Below are 21,495 nucleotides of genomic sequence, written 5' to 3' on the forward strand. Positions count from 1 at the left end.
GGTCATTAGACTATCTTATTCATTTCTGATAGCTGATTATGCTGCTGTCAGCAACTATCTCCTTTCAGTGAGTGTGACACATCACACTACATAATCTGATATAAATCAGACCTGATCTGAAAACTTCATGAATTCAGCCTTTCATAATATTTTGTCATATAATCATTACCACATCAGAGTGAGTTGCAAAGAGCAGGATGATTACCTTCTTAACAGAATGATGAAACTGTAGGCAAAGACAGCCATCCCAACTAGGAAGTAGGCGAGGGGCAACCGGTACCCAGCACTGCCAATTTTTCTCACCCTGCCATAGTAACCATAGAATAACACAGAGTACTGCAGGTAGCCCTGTGGAGATCAAACAGATACAACACATGTTCACAACAAACCCAAGGAGGTACAGCACATGATGACATGACATGAAGGTCAACTACGTCCAGAGTATGATTCATTATTGGTCTTAATTTAATTGTATAAAGGGGTTTTTGTGATGATTGAATAATGATATAAATAATATTTACTATTCTAACTGTGAAAGTGGAGGAGGTTAAACAGGCAATAAGGGCCAGGAGGCAATAAAGTAATGTTTGAATAATGGCTCATTCTGTCTGTGTGTAATATGTTATTGACAGAATAATAAAAGGAGAGAGAGGCTTGCCCCAAGAGACCAGATGGTGTCCAAGTCCTGGGCTGAGGCCAGATGCTCCTTGGGGATAGTTTTACTCCTTGTGGTTCCAAATGGTGCTCCAGCCAGCAGCTAGTTCACACAAACACAACAATTTCAAGTATTATTATGATGAGTAAATTAAAGCTCTTTTTTATGTTCGGAGAGAAAAACAATTGCCTTTATTTATCAAACACACATAGAAACCACCCGCACCACGTGTGAGTCATAAAATGTTCGTATTTCACTAATCACAGCATAAGAATGAGTGGGCACAGATAAATATGGTGGCTGAAAACAACCCTCGTTTAACTATTTCATGCCCATATGTTCACGGTTCAAAGCAGTTACCACTGGAGTTTACAACATGATGGTGTGTGATATGGACGTCTCCAACCTAAACAACAAAACAAGTTCTGCTGCAGTGTTTCTATTTGACAGCCTGGAAAGTGGCATGAGAGGACCTGCAGTGTGGAATTACTGATGTAGACAGTGTTGGGGTGAATAATAAAACTCCATATTATAAATAGAATATTTTATATCCAGACAGCTCTAAGTTACAGAGACAACCAAACATTAACATTATATCTACGAGCAATTTAGAGTCTCGAATGACTCTGAGAAAACCCACTCTCACACAGGGAGTCACACACACAAAGTCTACACAGGAAAGCCTTGTTCAGCCAATCGTTCTTAAACCTTCTCGCCGTGAGACAACAGTGCTAACCTCTGCACTGTTTATACCTAATATATACACATAGTCATCCTGAAAATAACTTAATAAGGCCCTGGGTGCTACAACAAAATGAAACAGCTTCTAGTGTTTCCCTAAAAAGGACGTGAACGCAGGAGGTGTAGGAAACAAATTGCAACCTCAGCCGTAGCCCAACAGTGCCCTTAGATTAAAACAAGTCTTATATCTAAAGCCACATTGCATTTCTCAGCTTCACATTGGTTGTAATTACAGTTTTCTAGCACTATTTGTTAACATACAGCAACTGAAAAAGGCCTACACCCCTATGAAACCAAATTTAAATCCACTAAATTCTGATTCTTATTTGAATCTCATGAAATTACACACTCACTGATACCAACCCCCTTAATATGTCTGAATTGTTTCATCAAGATTCACACGTAATTGTGAAACTCGCAATGTTAAAAAAGTGAAAAAAAAATCCTTGATCTGCACCAAAAAGTAATGGGTTCTTCCCTGACCCCTAGAGCAGCACGTTTTGTGGTATCTGTCCTGTAGTTTTTGCGTAATCCTGTTAACTAACAAACAAAATCAGATGAAAACAGAACCTCCTTGTCCGAAGTTGTACAAAAGGAGAATATCTTCGGTGGACTGACCCTCCATTTCCTTCTTGGTCACACAATCAGCCACACGACACAAGCTTGACACAATGTCATTATGTTTGATGTCGGATGATATTTCTCACTAAGCAGAGGTGAGATAAAGGTTGGATGTAAAAAAAGAAGACAGTGGAGAGTAAGTCCAAAAAAACGCAGGAGGGAGAGAGGGAGAGGTGTAGAAGAAATACACATAGTGATAAAATTAGGTATGGGGAATGATGCGATAAGTCATGTCTGTGGAAATCGCTGGTGTCTCCACTTCAGAGACAAACATAAATCCTGCACCATCTTTTGTTCTCGTCTACAGTTTATACTTTAGCTGGGGCTGCTGGAAAATCCCCAGGCTACAAACCCAAATATGAGGAAATACGGATGCTCTAATCAGCACTAATGATTATATGAACAAAACATTTCCAGAGGTAAAGTCAAGAAAGAATATGGTTAAATATACAGTGCTCCAAGTGTTACATATCACTGTCAAAGTAATAGGCCTGAAAGTTCTTCATTACTTTGCGGTTGTTTTTCTATTGTGTAGCTTTTGCATTTGTGAAATGTCTCGCCTGTTGTAATTTTCACATTAGGCTATTAATTCATGCTGTGCCAGACATTTTATGTCTTAATAAAAATAACAGTACATTTCAGCCATTTATTTATGTTGCATACACATTGATTCATTTATACATTTATTATTTTAGGTATTTATTTCTCAATCTATCAAAGGTATTCTAAAATTACCATTGTACCCCAGCTTAGCTTTTATCTTTAAATAGTTACACTGACACTTACACAAACTAAGCTGAAGCTACTGGCCAATTATTCCTTCACAAAGTGCCTCGTTCTCGACAGGTTTAATTTCCTTTTTTTTCTCCAGTGTTTTATTTTCCTTTCAGATATTTCATAGGCTTAAATAGAAGCTCAGTTCGAACCCCGTCTCCCCCATTACACAGACCATTAACCATTTTATGTTGCAATGTTTACTTTCAATTCAGTGTCACCTGTCCGCCTTTTTCTCTCATCAATCTAATATATAAAAGTGAGAAAATGAATCTGTAAACCCCAATTTTTCATTTTTTATAGTTATTTTTTCCATTTTAGATTTTTCCTGTTTTGATTTAAAACTGTATCATGTTTGTTTATTTGTGGTTGTGTTTTTGGTGACGCCAAAGCACGAACTGCTTGAACATACACAGATAATATTAGATGAAGTATCTGCCTATACTTCCTGCATTCAGCTTCCCCCCACTCTGCACATCCAAATCAATCATTTACAGCTGGAAATTCATTGGCAGGTACTAGAAAAAAGAAAATACAGATAGTAGCCACGCTACTGTTGTTGTTGTTGTTGGTTTGTTTGTTTTGCTTTTGAAGCAGAAGCTGAAGACTGAGCAGAGACCCGAGTCCTCATGGCTCCTGACTGACTAGCCACGATAATGTATGTCCACCCACGTACTTGTTGTATGTGAATAGGCAATGTAAATTGCATTTAAGCTTGTTTTTACTGTGGTCACAATTCATACCTGACCACCCCCGGAGGTGGTTAGGCCAATTAGAATCAGAATCTGTCTTCAATGCGTCTCTTTCGCATATATACCTGTACTTTCATGTGGTCCAGCTCTATCAGATAATAGTCTGATGACCCAAAACCTATTGTAATACAGGTGTAAAAGGTATTAATTGTGAATAGAGGGATCTTTAGTGACATGTTCACACTGTTGTGAATAGAATTTGAAGAAAATAGAGGGACTGCTCTTGACATAAAACATAAACCAGTAAATCATTATTTACAATAATAAATATATGACGGGCCGAATTATACATGGTTGTTCATATAGGATGCAATGTCAGAGACATGCTGACCTCTGGTAGAACAATGAAGGCTCCAGTCATGATGGTGAGGACTATGTTGATCCCAAACAACCAGCGCAGGAAGATAAAGTAGGAAGCCACGCCCGACCCAAAGTGACCTCAAAGAGACAGAAAAACATACATTTTGTAAACACTTTATATACAGTCCTTCAATGGCATGCAATTTTATTTTAATGAAAATAATCGGCTCTAATGCAACTTACAAAACATACCATGGCCATATTTATAAATAAAAAAAAGTTCAGTTCAGACAGACATGTTCATCGCGAGTTGATTTCCAAATATCAATACATTTTTGGTTTTGGCAGGGGTTGGAAGGAAGCAAATACATTATGAACACATTTGACTTCTAATTGTAATCACAGATAGAGGGCGCACCTCAAAACGCAAGCGGTCTGTGGCAAGGTCAACTGTCATCACATGTTGAAGTCTGTTTTGCTGGGTCTCCACCACAGCAACACACCTCGGACAGAGACATGATGAGCTGCCATAAAAGAAAACTGGACCTGGACAGCTGTGTCTTCCAGGCAAGATGACAAACTTTTTTCGCCATTCAAAGGCAAACCTATGTTTGTTAACTACTTTATTGTCTTATTCTTGAGACTACCCAGTTTTGCATAGCTTCATGCACTGACTGAAAAGGGAGATTTTCATCACTAAACAGGGCCGGACATCTGGTTTTTAATGCAGTGATGTGCAGTATGTCAGTGTAATGACAAGACTCATACCCACCCTGTGCCTCTGCAACCTGGCCCAATGCCTGATGGGCCGTGGAAAAGACTTGGACTCAATATTGTTAGGCTCGTCGATACAGCTGTTGCTGCCTGCAGATATCACTCTGACTGACTACTATTCTAAGCGTCCTGAACTTTCACATACTTCCACTACTGAGAACGTTACACACTTCCTGGCCACTGTCTTTAGTCGTTATGGTAACCCAGAGATGTTGTCACAGATAACGATCCACAGTTCACATCTGAGGTTTTGCCTCCTTCCTGCATGACTGAGGGATAATCCATAGCAGAACTTCAGTTTACTACTCAGCAGCTAATGGAGCTGTTGAGAGGGATCATTGTGCCCTCAGAAGATGCATTCAATGTAAAAACAGTCACAACCTTTAATTGTAATGGACTGGTTCCAGGTGTACCATGCTACACCACCCTAAGTCCTTGTATGGCAGAAAAATGGGTACTAAGCTGAACATTCTTCCCTTGCTCGCCATGCAGTCCAGAGACAACAGGAAAAGATGCAGCGCTACACTGATGGTAAATGCATTGCATGCATAGGCTACCTTCTTTTCAACCAGGAGAGAGAGTGAGGATAAGGAAGCCTCATCATGCACCTAAAGCTCACCCCAGATTCACTTCCCTAGAAACTAGGCCCAAACACTTTCTTGCTGAGTGATGGAAAGATCTGGAAGGCCTCCCACCTTGCTCACCTTCCCTCTGTGGCTGGACAAAACTCTGAAATGTCTCGACCACCACAAGGCCATGTTAATCATCAGCCCTCTCACAAAGAGCCTCATGTTAAATACAAACCAAAGTGGCACAAGGACTACATTATGCCATAAGTTGCACTATATTATGAAGGCTGAGATGTTTGGCTGTAGTTTTGTTACTGTTGAAATGGTTACTATGGTTTGAAGTATTAGTGGTAATGCACTTTACACATTTTGAAAGTGAATACTTTTTACTTTTATGTGCATTGTATATGTTAAATGTGTCTGTGGCACATGTCGATGCCAACGGGGTCTCCCCAAAACAGCCAGAGACAAACCATTCAGGCTTCAACATTTTATTTCAGAACAGGCACCAACATAAATTCAAAACTCAAACTTGCCTGCAGTTACTGCTGGCGTCCAGCTTTTCAGCTCAGCTGTGTCTGTCTCTCCTTCATGAGCTTCACTCTACATGTCTCTTCCCATGTGTCTCTCTGGCAGCTCCGCCGCTGCCTTTTGAACCAGAGGATCAATCAGCCAACAGCCCTCATCTGCACTGATGAATCCTCTGGTACGTGGAGGTGCTCTCTGTGCCCACAGTGCCTTTACATGGACTTACATTCTGTCATTACTCTTTTTACTCTAAAAGCACTAAAAGAGCACATTTCTGTTTGATTACTTAAGACAATTATAGTCTTGCCTGCTAAGGTAAGTAAGATTCTACTTAAATTTGACTTTCTCTTTACTAATAACACTTGTTTGATCTGAGATATTTTACAACGAGAGGGAGGTGTTGTGTTCTGACATTCTAATTGTGTTCTGACATTCTAACTTCTGCTACTTCACCACTAGTCGGCACCTTTGTAGAACAAGTTCTAGTTGAGATGTTGTACACAGAGAGTTAGAGTAGAGAGAGAATACAAGATGCTGACTACAGAGTGTACGCTATAAGTAAACAGTGTGTTACTTCATTGTCTTATTCTTGAGACCACCCAACACTACAGGAGAACTGCCAGAGCCACTATCAGAAAGGAAAGGAAAACTACATAGACAAAAAATCATTTTTGCTATGGATGAATCCTTATTCTGTTTCTCTTGAGCTTGTTAAAGCATAGAAGCCCTTGTCAGATGAACATTGTAGGGACATGCGGTAGAGATGGCTAAAGCTTTGGAGATGATAACATGACAAAGACCTGTGAAACAGTCTCTCTGTACCATTACATATTGATGAGAGGAATCATTGAAAATCAAAACATTGGGGGAAATCTAAAACAAGTAATGCACGACTGCAAGTACTTTTTTTCGGATATATGTTTATAGATATAGAGTATAGATGTGATCGATGTTACATGAATATACACACTGAAACTAGTGTACTTGCATGATACTACCAAGGTCAGGATTATTTCAACCTTGTTAAAAGTGCACAGGGGCTTTGACAAGCTTTAAGCTTTTCTGACACCATCAATGCAAAGAAGACCTGTCTTAAATCCTGTCTTAATTTGATTTTACAGAAGGCCCTCTGTGCCAACACTGAACTTTAGCCATTTCATGGATTTAGTGACCAAAGTTAATGAGGCCGACCCAGGGACAGGACCAGGACCAAGCTGGCTGCAGGTGCTCTCAGAGCCACCTCCACGCCTACAAACCAATGCTTATTCAAAGAAATGCACTACAAACATGACTTTTTTCACCTGGTGTCAGTGTTAACTTTTGCACCATTATTGAATTATAATCTTGAGACCTATTGCACTGATATAATGTTCTATCACACAGGAATGTGTTTTGTTTTTGTATTAAAGTTCATTACTTAATGCATTTGAATATTCATTGCTGGTGTATATTTAGTTGTTTTGATTGAATTTGTCAGCAATTTAATAGCCACTAAATTTGGGTAATTGAGAGATTACTACAGGTGAAGGTTCATGGTCACACATGGTCTGGTCCACTGGCAGTAAAGATACAAATTTGGTGTCCCTCTCCATCATCAAAGTTGCCCATCCCTGAGTTAAGAACTTATAGCTGAGAGTAGGAGGGTTTGAAACACCCCTGGATACCACTGACTTTCACAAACAGCATAAATTATGATTATCAGTGATGTTAATTTAATTTTCTCTGCAGAAAAACAGACAACTCACTTTCAATTTTCTTGATCCTCACTTCCCAGGGAATGAACAGAACCACAATGTTGTACAGTACACGGGAAAGTTTCTTCAGCAGCTGCAAGAGAAATAGGAGTAGGACCAGTGTTAAAAAAAGATACATTTAAAAAGACACACTGAGACACTTCTGACAGCACATTACTATCTATTCCATTACTCATATCTAATAACTATATAGACTTGAAGCAATGATTTAAAAAAAACATGGTGACAGAGATTAATAACAATTTAAGATGTTGACATTTGTTTTGTGATTGTGTTTGATGATACAATCAGAACTGAGATGGTTATTAATTAAGATAAGGTCAGGCAGACCAATGACTCTGATTGTTGATTAACTGGGAGCCAAACTGTAGAATTAATACCATATCAGCAGACCGCTCACTAAAAGTCAATTTATTCTAATGGAGCTTGAGCAGCCTGAACATTTTAATTAAACTGAGCTATAATAACAGGCTATAAATTCACTCATGCTGCTGTGGTGCAGCTGCACAGCTCTTTCTCTCTGCCCTTCCCATATGTGTGTATGTAATACAGACATACAGATCTGCAGTGTGTGTGTGTGTGTGTGTGTGTGTGTGTGTGTGTGTGTTCAGCCCACAAGCTTAGTAAAAATCTGAACTCAGCAGGCTGTACAAAAGAAATCCAACATGTTTTATTATTCTGGATCTGCATGGTCAAGTTACTGCAGTGCAGTGAAATGACACTAAGATGCTCCTCTCAGCACACAGTCAGACAGAATACACAGAGTTGTGGCCCTACAGTACAAAGCATATATTTCACTGAAGTTGCCCACAGTGACACACTGTAGGAAAGAGGATATCAGTAGAGTCAGAGCAGAGCCATCTTTGTTGGTTTGTCCACTGAGAGGTTATGTTTTCATCCAGATGGATTAACACAGAACTGTGTAGAGGGATGCCGTAGGGGTCAGGAAAGAAACTATTACATTTTCAGTGCATATGAGAGAAAGAACTACATTACATGCCACTGGCAGGTACATGCACAACTGCAGCCGAAACTATGAGGTCTGACTGTCACGGCTGTGACGACAGCCCTAGTGTATGAGTGCGCATGCAATTAAGAATGATGAAAATAGCACTGCAAACAGCTACAGAAATAGTGCTGCACACAGCTACACCAGTGTAGAGGTATCTTACGTTACTATGAGAACTGTGAATTGTTTTCATTCATTATAAAATTGTGGCAGGACAATTCTGAATTCGGTGGGCTGCCACAGTCTATAATAAATGGAAACACTGCTTCGACATGGTGAGATAGGGCATTAGTCTTGATGGAGGTATACCTTCTCAGAGTGCCCTTCTAGTTTCATGTTAGCACCAGTGTTCTGATCCTGGTTACTCTGTTCTGATCCATCTTTGTTGTGTTGTTAATACAAACGGTCTCTGTGGCTGCTTTAGACTTGGACAGGATAGGTTCCTTCCATAGTGTGCCTTGGCCATCCTTTGACATGACATGGCCACTGTGCTAAGTAGATCTACAAAAGCTCTCAGGAGTACAAGAATTATTCTAAACCAATTAACAATGAAGAAACTATTCAGGAGTCACCCCCCGATCAGCTAGCATCCAGTCACTTTAGGTCAAAGTCAGTTTGTTTCTTTGGTTTATACATATGCAGAGAAGAAAATAAAAGTTAAAAAAAATGTTAAAATATACCACATTATACAAGTGATACGTGGCAGAATCACAATGCAATTCGGCAGCACATGATGTCACCACTTTTAAAGTGAATGAGTAGTGTTCCGGTTGAATACTCCGGCATAATTTATATGCGAGTCCTGCTGTAGTATTAGTATGGTATAGTATTATATGGTATAATATTATGTATTAGTACATTGTTGAAGAAATGTGAGAGTGGATGACACTGAATGAATAGTATGTACGTACATCAGCTCCTGCAGTCTGGTAGCCTCTGGTTCTGGTCAGTCGGCCCTCATACTTCAGAACAATCTCTCTGGCCTGCCTAGGAAACACACACACACACACACACACACACACACACACACACACACACACACACACACACACACACACACACACACACACACACACACACACACACAGGTAAGGGTGGTATCTTTATGACATATGAAGACTCCTGTTTATATATACAGGCTACATGCTCTGCTGACCTCATCACTTCTTGACAAATGTTGGGTTGCATAACTCTCATAGTGGACCCACTATCTGCATATGAATTCCAAAAATGTCTGTCTCTCTGTCTCTCTGTCTGTCTGTCTGTCTCTCTGTCTGTCTGCCAGTCTATATGTGGAATGCAGATCTCGCAAACTGTTCATCCAAAAGGCTTCAAACTAGGTATGTGAAAAAGTGCTGTGAAAGTGCAGTGCCCCGTTTGGTGCAATGTGGACACATGGATCCTTCAGTATTAATATAAATAAATTATAAAAATGCTTTATAGGGAGTGGAATTACAGAGCTTTTATTTTGACAGGTTGTGAACTTGGGTCTGAAGATTGTGTTGATTGCTTAACAGACCTCTGAAAGAGCTGACATGAAAGAGCTGACATGTAATGCATTTCGATAAATCAACACAACATCAGCACACAAAAAGTGACAGTATATTGTAGAACCTGGTTCACTAATGTCAAGGAATAATTCTCAAGTAGAAGCAGTAGTAGAAGTAGTTACCACAGGCCAAGCAACAGGCATGTTTAGAATGGGGACTACACTATTACTGAGAAACAATTCACATTTTCTACTTTTAGCAGGTTTGAAATGCAGGAATGTTCATGACCTAATTTCTGGTTATTATATCATCAACAGTCAAGTTGACTGTTCAAGCCCCAAAAAACCACAGGCCACAGGTAAATGTCCCAGGGCCTCATTTCTAACCATTGCTTACATAAACCAGGGTATCTATTCACCTGTATGCAAACCCTGAGCAAATGCATACAAGCATTTTGGAGGCAGGAAAAATTGGTATTGCAGATGGTGATTGGGTGAATTAATATTTAAGACCAATAAATACTATTTAATAACATATCTTTAGACTGTGCACCACAAATGACTTTAGTTTTTGTGTCTGTAAAATTGCTGCAGGAAACAGTGCTGTCAGGCGCACAGCGTGCACTGGAGACCACCTAAATAAATACATTGTGGCCACCTTTTAAACTTGCATTTCCAAATGATGTCAAGGGGGGAGAGGTTAGGATACCACTGACTGTCGTGATCAATTTTGCAAGGTGTGCAGTAATCAGTCAAATTACTGTAAACATATAAATACTGTGGTGACACCATGCTATGTTATGGATGCACTGGCGCTGCTAGAGGAAGATGTGAGTAGTGGGATTGTTCAGGAAGCATGAAGACCTCCTGTCCTGTGATGATGACTGGCTAAATAGCAGATTTAGATCCTCTACAGCTGTGCTTTTGGATCTATGTGCTGAAGTGCATCCAGTAGACAGGCCATCCTAATGGAGCTGGGCCAGCCCAGTACAAATGCAAGAACTAACCAATCTGGATTTCTGGCAGCCAGCTATTTACAGTGAAAATTGCCAATGATATGATTGAAAATAAATAGTGTTAACCTTTCTGTCTAAAGCCCCTTTTTATACTAATATAATCATGTAAAATTCTATAGGATATCACAGTTATTTAATAATGCCTGCAGTTTTGTATGGGATTATTGAAACAAGTCATCACTTGATCATGTTTGATCACAAATCTGGTAGCTGAATGACCTGCTTCAACACATTTCAGGATAAAAAGGTCCTTTACACTATCTTGTATGGGTAAAAAAATTATCAAAAAGCTAAAGTGATCCTAATTTTAGATATACCTTGTTCTCAGCTCAGCTTATCTTGTGGTAAACATCAAGATGCACCATTATGAATAATCACTTGGTACACCATGAAAGCTTCTAATTGGTGTTTGCAACATTGCTATGTCTTGGATGACACCACACGAGCAGTATGGAGGTATGTTATGTTTTTTCTGTTGTTTTATTACGTCTGAAGAAGCACTCACCATTGACTTCAATTGTATTGGATTCTGCTGCAACAAAGTTTAACCCTGAAACTCGAGAAGTGTTTTGTGGACTTAAACACTTCACCCACCCCTCCGTCGGCATAGTGGTGAGTAGATAATGAGTGACTATCCCTTTAATGCCAAAGTTGACAAAATTTACCAGCCACTGACTCCTAACTCCTCCTATAGTCCATCCTCTCTGGTTTTCTCAGTCCCTCCCTCTCGTTCACTTTCAAGTTTCAATCTTCCCTCTACTGTTGAAATTTCTGACCTCATTCAGAAATCCAAGCCATTTACCTAACAGTTAAACCCTATTCCTACTGTCCTAGTCAAAGCCTGCCTACCCTCTCTGGCCTCCCTAATAACTGTCATCATACATTCCTCCCTCACCTCTGGTCTTGTTCCCTTACCTTTCAATTCAGCTGCAATAACTCCCATACTTAAGAAACCTGGTTCAGACCCCAACAATTTCAATAACTTTCATCCTATTTCTAACTTACCTTTTCTTTCCAAAATCCTTGAAAAACAGCTGATCTCAGATCCATGCTCACTTATCTGACAATAACCTTTTTAAACAAATCCAGTCTGGTTTCCACCCCCTCCATAGTACTGAAACAACCGTGGTAAAAATCACCAATGACCTCCTCACGGCAGCTGACTCCGGACTGTTTCTCATTAATGTTTTTAATTCTAATCCTAATTGATCTGACAGCAGCCTTTGACACCATCTCTCACCATATTCTCCTCAGACTAGCCTCCATTGGCATCACCAACACACCCTTGGATTGGTTTGAATCATACCTCTCTTGCCACACTCAATTCATCCAACTTAAATCTTTCAAATCCCACCAATTTCCAGGACCTACAGGTGTTCCCCAGGGTTTTGTCCTGGGGCCGCTTCTGTTTTTCATATACTTACTTCCTCTTGGCCATATCTTCCGTAAATTTAAGATACATTTTTGCAATGCGGATGACACCCAGCTCTACCTTTCCACCAAACCTACCTCCATCCTCCCGTCAACCTCCCTCTCTGATTGCCTACAAGAAATCAAATCCTGGTTCTCTTGCAATTTCAAACTCAACAGTGATAAAACCGAAGTTCTCCTTATTGGCACCAAATCCACCAAAACAAAATCAGACAGTTTTTCCTTCAGTATTGATCATTCTCTAGTTTCTCCCTCCCCTCAGGTTAAGATGCTGGGTGTCATCCTTGACAACACACTATCTTTCCAAGCTCACATCAATAATGTTACCCGGTCCGGATACTTCCATCTACGTAACATTATTCGCCTCCGCCATCCTTCACACCCAACAGCGCCGCCAATCTCCTTTCACTAAATGCCTACTATTGAAAACTGAATACTGTGGTTTTAAGATTTTAAAATCATTGTTTACCTTGATTCCTCTTAAACCAGTTACAGCAGATTGCACTCATTAAAATAAATTGCCTTAAGTAATTATGCAGCTTTACAGCTCATAAGACAGTGAAACCAGCCCATCCTGTCACAGCACAGGGGACAATTCAGAGGGCTATATGATCCATGTTGTAATTAATGCAGCCGTTCAACGTGCACTTGACACACTCCTTACCCATGGAAAGCAACTGTAGCTTTTAGAGTTGGAGAATAGACATGGTTTATCTTATGATATCATGTTTTCAGTTAGGCTGAGGTTTTTGTCAACAAACTCAAATTTGTCAAGTGCCGATAAAAATGATTTGTAATGTGAAATGTGAGCTGCTGCAGTCGGAGCAATCCCAGACATTCAGTTTGAGATTAAAACGGTTAGAAAAATGCAGACTTCACTTTTTCCGGTACTAACTGCCACTATAAAACCTGTTATCCATGGCACATACTCAGCACATCTTAAGCTCTCTATCTGCTGTCGTTCTCTCTGGCTCGGCCTGCACATCTACCAGTCCAATTACATGTGGTCAAATTTAGATGGCAGCCTTCACAGTTAGTGTGTAATCACACGTTCTGTCTGTATATGAAATGCATATCTCACTCTCGTGTATTCTGAGTGATCCTGAGTGCAGAGTAAAATTTTGTGTGATTTGGACACACATCTGACACGTCAAACTACCACTTATAACCATCCCCAGTTCCTTTTGATATTAATTATTTTTATCTCAGCATATTGGACTGAGCACAGACAAACAGAACAGCTGCTGATCTCAATGGCAACAACATTCACAGAATCATTTCCTGTTTGGCAATTTGTTTGTTTTGTAGCTACAATGCTTTATATTGAGCTGGTTTACATAGCTTTTGTTTTTTTGGTCTGAAGATTGTGTCGATTGCTTTAGAGACCTCTGAAACAGCTTCAATTTAATTCAATTCAATTGTATTGATACAGCGCTAAATCATAATTTACATTATCTTTACATCGTAAGGTTGACATGTAATATATAAAGCACCAGTTCAATAAATAATTTAAACTATTATATAAGCCACACATGTGAACAGTAATAAAGAAAATTCAGTTTCATTTCATAAAAAACATTGACATTTCACTACAGAAAAACGAGGTAGAATGAGCACAAAGTTTTTCAACTTCACTCTGCACCATAGACAGTTTGTAAAAAGCTCTGCACACAACGTCCAGCACACAAACAATACAAATTGACAGTATATTATAGAACTGTTAGAGGAGGACTCACTACTGATAAGGAATAATTCTGAAGTAGCTCCACAGCATTAACGCAGGCCAAAAAAAAAAGTCAGGTTTAAACAGGCACAGTGGGCTGGTAAAATGTGACCTAGTCGCGCTCTAATCTGGACACAGACTTGTGTACTGTGCGTGCAGTTGCATCTTGTGGGTCATTTCCTGTCTCAGAATCGGAGAGTCAGCTCGTTTTCCAGAAGTAACAGTCTTCACTGTAAGAAGACAAATAATGTTGGTTTTTTTCAGTATTTCCCTGTCCTCTAGTGGGTTGTCTGCCTCCAGTGGGCTGACAAAGCTGCAGTAGGCGAGGTGTCAGAGGCACCTGTGGACGGAGAATGAGACATTATTAATGTTGAAAATAAAAACTTACATTCTATTATATATATGATAAATGGTCTGTATTCATATAATGCTTTTCTTGTCTTGATGACCACTCAAAGTGCTTTACAGTACAGTTTTTGCCATTCACCGATTCACTCACACATAAATACTGTACATCAATTTGGGGGTTCAGTGTCTTGCCCAAGGACACTGAGGCACGTGGAACGGGGGAGACAGGGATTGAATTGCAAACCTTCGCCAACCTTCCGGTTAGAGGACAACGCGCTTTACATCCTGATCCTGTGTGATTAAATAAAATCGAGTTGTGCTTTACTGTAATGCATTTAATGTTAAGTGTTTGTTAATGATGTTACCAGGTAGTTAGCAACATACTTTAGTAACTGCTTGTACTAATTGTAAGATAGCGTTAACTTTCATATTCTTTTGCTTTTTGCTAGATATTTTCCACGTCTATGCGCATTCTTTCAAGTGCACCCAAACACAGTAATATACAATTGAGTCAGTCAGCGAACATGTAATGTAGAGAAATAGTAACAATAACAATGTTACTTACCACTGCTTCAGTCTTGGTTGTGAATTTCCGGGACTACCAGCTCCTCTCTGTCAAACTCGTACGGTTCGAAATTCACCTTTGTTGTTTTTAGTTTTAGCAGCTTGGCCTGTACCTGACTTCTGCTTATACTCAGTAGGCATGACACATGCGATACGCGCTGGAAGCAGTTGACCAATGACAAGAGACTGGACCAGCTGGCCAATCAGAGCAGACTGGGAGTTTTTTTGTGAGGGGGGGCAGGATCTCAAACAGAGCGTTTCTGACAGAGAGCCAGAGCAGCGCTGCAGCAATGGACAGAATGAATAAACTAAAGCACTTTTTGAACTTTAGAACCTGTCAACATCTGCAAGTAATAACCCACATTATAATTATGAACAACAAAAACTAGTAGGCTTTAATTTGCCTGCCGTAATAAAAAAAGCTGTACTTGAAAACCTCAGAACAAATCCTGGATACAAAAACATTGCTAAATGCATACAGGGGATTTAGGAACGGTTGTTGAATAAGGCCCAGTAATAGTCAAGTTAAGAGCTATGTAAAGTAAAGAGGTTTATCTGTCATCTGCCTGATCTACCCAGCTCTGGGTGTCTCTAAGGATTAGGTAAAGCCAAGGATCCAATCAATGTAAACAATATGTAGGAATAATGACGAATATTAGTACATGCTAGACATTCACTATGAAAACAGTCATTGATTTTCCTACAAAAACCTCACATAGCAGCTATAAATGGTTGTGTGTATAGGCACTTGCTCCAGTTTGGGGAGAGATGGTGGTTTTGATTTGATATTAAAAAGGTCAACGGGGATGGGAAGTGTAAGACCTTTTTTTTCTTTTTCTAAAAAATGAAGCATAGACCTTACCACATTCTCATGTGAAATCAAAGTCTTAGTACACTCACTGTGCACCACACACAACTGGCACATTGTGTGCTGGAGAAAATGTTGACAGCAAACATTCCCCCAAAATGAATTTTGCAAATAATTTTGTAATTGAAGCATAGCTCTTTACAAATGATGTAAAATGTCTGTACATAAAGGACATGACATGAAGGTTCCCAAAATTGAGGCCAAAACGTGTGGATCAATCCAAATAAATCACGTCCATTAACTTCCTCCCAGAACTGTTATAGGTCATTCCAATCCCACTGATGTATGTTCAAGTGTTCATGTTTCTGATAAGTTTGGTTTTAATTATTTGATGCTATACAAACAAAGTGGGACATCATGATTGACAGCTTAGACTGACTTGCAAGTTTTCAAATCAGCAGGACCTTAATACTGCAGCTCCACTCCCCCAAATGATGTCACCAGTGCAAAATGGCAGCACCACTATCTGGGATATTTTAGCTTCATTTTTGTACAGTGGGAGGGGGAGACGTGTCGTCCATCTGAATATACAATCACAGATCCTGCCCGAGTTGTGATATAATAACATACTGAATGCACCTTTACTACCTCTAATTCTGTAAATAGGCTAGATAAGTGAGACCTAAAACTCAAGTTGAAAAATAACTAGGTAAGTATCACTATATAAGTGATATTGTGCAGAAAAAGCTGCTGCAAAAATCAGTCCAGGACAGGTTAACAGTTACTTTTTCTTCGACACTAATTCATGTTTTCCTAAAGCCTTGTTGATTAATGGATGTGTTTCAGTGACAGTATGAGACACAGTCATCATACCTTCTTGAGAGTTTAGTGGGTGAACTGCTGAGGGTCTGGTGCACTTGCTTTAAAATCCATGACATTTAATTTCTCAAGAAATTAAATTAAGAAAATATATCCTGTGTCAAAAATACAGTGTGCGTGTGTGTGTGTGTGTGTTCAAGAGCAGAACAGAAGGGACAAATTTAACTACTAGTCTGCAGATACACAAGAAACAATAAAACAGAGGGGTACTTTAGAACTTTGAGCTTGCGTCTCATTGGCCAGGGTCTGGTCCGGATATTGGCGATGATCTCCTTCTGGTACTGAATGTTCTGGAACATTTCCTCTGGGTCATTGCTGTCCACCCGCTCATCCTCTTTATCTTCATCATCTGAGGAGCTGCAGTATAGGACAAAGGGGACAATGAAAACTGGTCACTTCGTGACACTGTGTAGGAAAGATAAATAAAGAATGTTATCAGGATATTTTATGCTTGGCTTATTTGGTTTGTCTTATGGTGCATTCATACCAAACGCAAAGTGAATTTTTCGCATCACGTTACTCGCGCAATTTGTGCTGCAGGATCAGGGCACAGTCACACATAGGTGAATTTAAAGTGAATATTAGAGGTCAAAGTTCACCATAGTTGGACTCCAGACAAAGCCACACTGAAATTTGCCTGTCCACAGAAAGTGATTGCTTTATTCACCCCTGGCTCGCACAGAAGGGAAGTGAACAGAAAGCAAAGGTTCAACTCTGTAATATTCATGCACACATTGCTCTGGGAATTTCACAGTCTTCTCCAGGAGCTACGTCTGGATGACTGCCTTTCCCACAGCTACCTGAGGCTGAACAGTGGCCAGTTTGATCCCCTGCTCGCTCGTGTAGGTGGCAACAAGTTTCAAAGACAATCAAAGCTCTGACTTCTTCATCAGAGCCCTTGTGCTTTATCGTTTGCAGATCCAGGATCACTGCGGCAGCATTGTGGATCGTGATCATGGTTGCAGCCACATCACGGATGTGGATCGTGGAGGCAGCTGTTCGTGGATTATAATTGCAACTAGATTGCTTAGATATAAAATATGCCTACTCATATATACGACTATTATTGGCAATACCTCTATCATTACAATTGTCATTACTCCTCCCCCCATCTCGGTCAAACATTTTCTCTCAAAAATTGACACACCTCTCCAATTAACCCGATTCTGATTTATTTTAAATACAGTCTTTTCTCATTAATGTTGTAAATATTGTTATTTTGTTCACATCCTCTGTTCCAGGCAAAATCTATTAAACATCCTGGGAGAGGGATCCCTCACTTGTGGCTCTATCTGAGGTTTCTATGTTTTTTTCCTATAGGGTTTTGTTTTAATAGTTTTCCTATAGTCTTGCTGAGGGTTAAGAGCAAAGGAAGTGACACCAGAGACAAATTGTGATTTGTGAATTATTTGTGAATCACGAGGGAAGGACTGTTAGGCGGTGACAACAATGCAGATATATTTTCACTATCTGAGCAGGCAAAGTCTGAATTGTGGGCATATCAAAGATACATACAGAACATACTGCTCTATAAATTGGTAAACATTCCATTGTAATAATCAATCCATAACTTTGACAATTTATTATAATTAAAAAATGTATAATATTAAAATATGACCAAAATGAGGATGAAGGTTGATCATAGGACCAAAGTGTGTGAAAAACCTTTGACTACAAGGATAACAAAAAATATATTACACCGCCTTTCATCTGATGTGTAAAATTTCAAAAACAATTTTTTTTTAGAAACTAAAAGAAAGAATTAGAAAACTAGATAGGAAGAATAATTTCTCTATGTTTTTTTTACTTCCTTATTTCCTACTGTATTTGTACTATTTTATGTGCTTTTGGTCTCTGTAACATATACGTTTCTCCATAAAAATAAACATAAGTCTTGCAGAGGGCAGCAGTTTAAGTGACCTCTGACTGGACTTGTCTTATAATTATCTAAATAAATGAGATGAAGTGGGGACAATAATTTCTGATAAAAGTGCACCTGAAGAAGTGAAAGCAGACGGAGCAAACTCACCCCTGCTGGTGGTCCTGGTACGCTGAATAAATCCTCCTGGAGTTCTTTCTGATACTCTTGTGTCTCTTGGCTGCAGACAGAGACCTGCTGCTGCCAACTAAAGAATCAGACACTGTGCTCATGTTGTCTCTGCTCAGGAACTATAGAGTGCCAGAGCAAGACTGAGGTCATGGAATCAGCGTGTGAGCAGAAACTGCCTGCTTCTCAGGCTGACTGGACTGGTGTGTCTGTGTTGGGGCAACCTGCTGCTCTGGAGCCCCAGTGGAACATCCCAGACCACATCAGTACAGATTGAAACACACCCACTCTGGCCAATCACAGGCAAACTGACTGCTTAAAGAGACAGCACCATCAGTTTTCATATTGACATATTTTTCACGTACTGTATTTACCTATTCCACAAACATCTGTCTGTTTGTTTGTTGTATGCACATCTTGCAAACCGTTATCAACTTCACACTTGGCATGTGTATTCTTAGTGGTCTAGGTAAGTGCAGTGCCAAGCTTGGTGCGATTTGGACAAACGATAACAGGCAAACAGCACTGCAGTCAGTGGAGGCGGGGCTTAACAGTCAGTCTATGAACTGAACATTTCAGATAAATTACAACAGTAGCTGACAACTGGTGGCCCGAAGGTCAACACTGGCCCGTCGACAATAGTATATGTCCTGCCAGATCATTTTGATAATAATGGGTATGAGGGGGTGCAGTTCTCCGGCAGTAACATTCAAAGAAGCACTTAAGAAATTTCTCTACAAAGTAAAAGCATGTTTTAATGCTGCAATGCTTTATATCCAGCTGAATTACAGAGCTTTGCTTTTGAAAAGTTGTGAACTTGGGTCTGAAGATTGTGCTGATTTCTTAACAGACCTCTGATATAGCCAACATGCATGTATTACAAATAACAGCAGTTAAGTAAATCATTCCAACTAATATATAAACCACACAAGTGAACAGTAATAAAACTAATTCTGTGAATTAGGTGCAAAAATATTTTCTGGTTGATCATAGCTCGTATCACAGTTTCAAAAAGAAGCCTGCAACCTGCAGTACCACAGGTCAAGGAAACTGTTCATTCTAAACAGGCAGGTTTCGAAAACAGACACTGAACTAGTGTATTTAACTACAACATATTTAGATTAAGTTTCAGTGTATTGTTATGTATTAAAGGCAAATAAGATATAACATTATGATTCTCTTCAAATAGATTATTTAATGTTAGAATAAAATCCTGAAATATTAATTTGCTGAAGAAGTTGTGTTCTTAGAACATACTGTAAGTGCTATAGTTAATACCTGGTGAAAAGAGAGAGATCTCAGGGCAAAATCATTTTCTGTTTGTTCTTGCTAACTTTTCCAGGATTACCAACCCTAGCTTTAACTATATGAATCAAAATAAGCTAGCTAGCTCAGTGAGCTGCTGTAACTGACCAGTACTAGCATGTTTCTGGCTATTGCAACCTTGTTTCCAGTTAGATCAAATGAATCATGGGTGTACCTACCATTGAGGTATGTAAGGTTCACATCTCAGTATTTTAATTCAAGCTGTATATGATGTTAGTCATGAAATACTTGCCACTACATCCTCTTTATGTTGCCTTTAAACTTTTTGTGTAGGCCTATATGAGTTGTGACATTTTTTTGGGAAAGATAAGTTAATATATTCTAACTTGAGTTTTCTTTTAATTTTAAAAATAGAAAAAGGAAAATCTTTAAAAATCTTTGGCCTTTCATTTAATCAAACAATCAAGTCTTATTTGTATAGCCCATTTTCACAAATCACAATTTGTCTCATATAGGGCTTAACAAGGGGTGACATCCTCTGCCCTTAATACTTAGCAACAGTGAAGAAAAACTACCAACAAGAACCCATCTAGCAAGAACAAAAAAAAAGTAGAAACCTCAGAGAGAGCCACATCTGAGGGATCCCTCTTCCAGAAGAAGTGCAATAGACGCCAATATAGCAGAGCACATTATCCCATGCAAATGTTATGCCTTAATTTAAGGTATTTAATGTTTTTACTCAATGTCTGGTTTGACGCAGCAGCACTCGTAATCCAAAACAAATTTCTTCCACGGGAGACAATAAAGGAACCATAACATTAAAATAAGAATATTTAACATTGATGGAAAAAAGAAAAGAGATGAAGGGAGCAGTAATGACAGATTTAATGACAGCAGTATGTTCAAGATCATGACCCACCAATCATGATCATCACGATCTCTGTGGTTATGTCTTTACATTTCCTGCATTATCTTACTCAAATGCTAGCTTGCAAAATTGTTAGCCTCTGTGCAGCATCAGCAGTGTTCAAATGACTTAACCACTTGAATGCAAAGGACACCATGTCCTCGTCTCCCCAGCATGAGATCACTAGTTCCCATTGAAGGAAGCAATGCTCAGCACAATGATTAATCAACAAACTGAATCCACTACAGTGTGATACACATTTTACTAGACGGGTAATATCTGCACCAAAACATTCCTTTCTGCACAGACATGAAAGAGAAAAAGAAAGACGGAAGGTGTTGAAGCTGAGAAAAGGTAGTAGGTACACTGCAAAAAGTCTAATATGCATAAGATTAAATATGCTCAATAAGGCAATACATTGTATTAGATTTAGCTGATTTTGATTTCATCGTACCAGTAATTTTTACATTTTATTTATTTTTTCTGTTGGCAGATCATTTTGTATATTCTAAGTAATACTATCCCCAATATCATAACCTT

At 39.3% G+C, this 21,495-nt stretch overlaps 1 protein-coding gene across 1 annotated transcript in view; it reads right to left on the minus strand.

Moving 5' to 3' along the window:
* LOC118107183 (transmembrane channel-like protein 3) overlaps window positions 1-18,919 on the minus strand; it is a 36,569-nt gene extending 17,650 nt beyond the window's left edge. The window contains exons 1-7 of the mRNA XM_035155624.2: window positions 18,765-18,919; window positions 16,946-17,092; window positions 9,389-9,464; window positions 7,460-7,541; window positions 3,875-3,981; window positions 659-757; window positions 206-348 (exon numbers count right to left, since the gene is read on the minus strand). Coding sequence (XP_035011515.1) covers window positions 206-348; window positions 659-757; window positions 3,875-3,981; window positions 7,460-7,541; window positions 9,389-9,464; window positions 16,946-17,092; window positions 18,765-18,886 — 776 coding nt within the window. The 5' untranslated portion in view covers window positions 18,887-18,919. The remainder of the gene's footprint in view (window positions 1-205; window positions 349-658; window positions 758-3,874; window positions 3,982-7,459; window positions 7,542-9,388; window positions 9,465-16,945; window positions 17,093-18,764) is intronic.
* Between the last annotated feature and the right edge of the window lie 2,576 nt (window positions 18,920-21,495).

This window comes from Hippoglossus stenolepis, chromosome 1 (assembly GCF_022539355.2).
Source record: "Hippoglossus stenolepis isolate QCI-W04-F060 chromosome 1, HSTE1.2, whole genome shotgun sequence".
NCBI lineage: Eukaryota > Metazoa > Chordata > Actinopteri > Pleuronectiformes > Pleuronectidae > Hippoglossus > Hippoglossus stenolepis.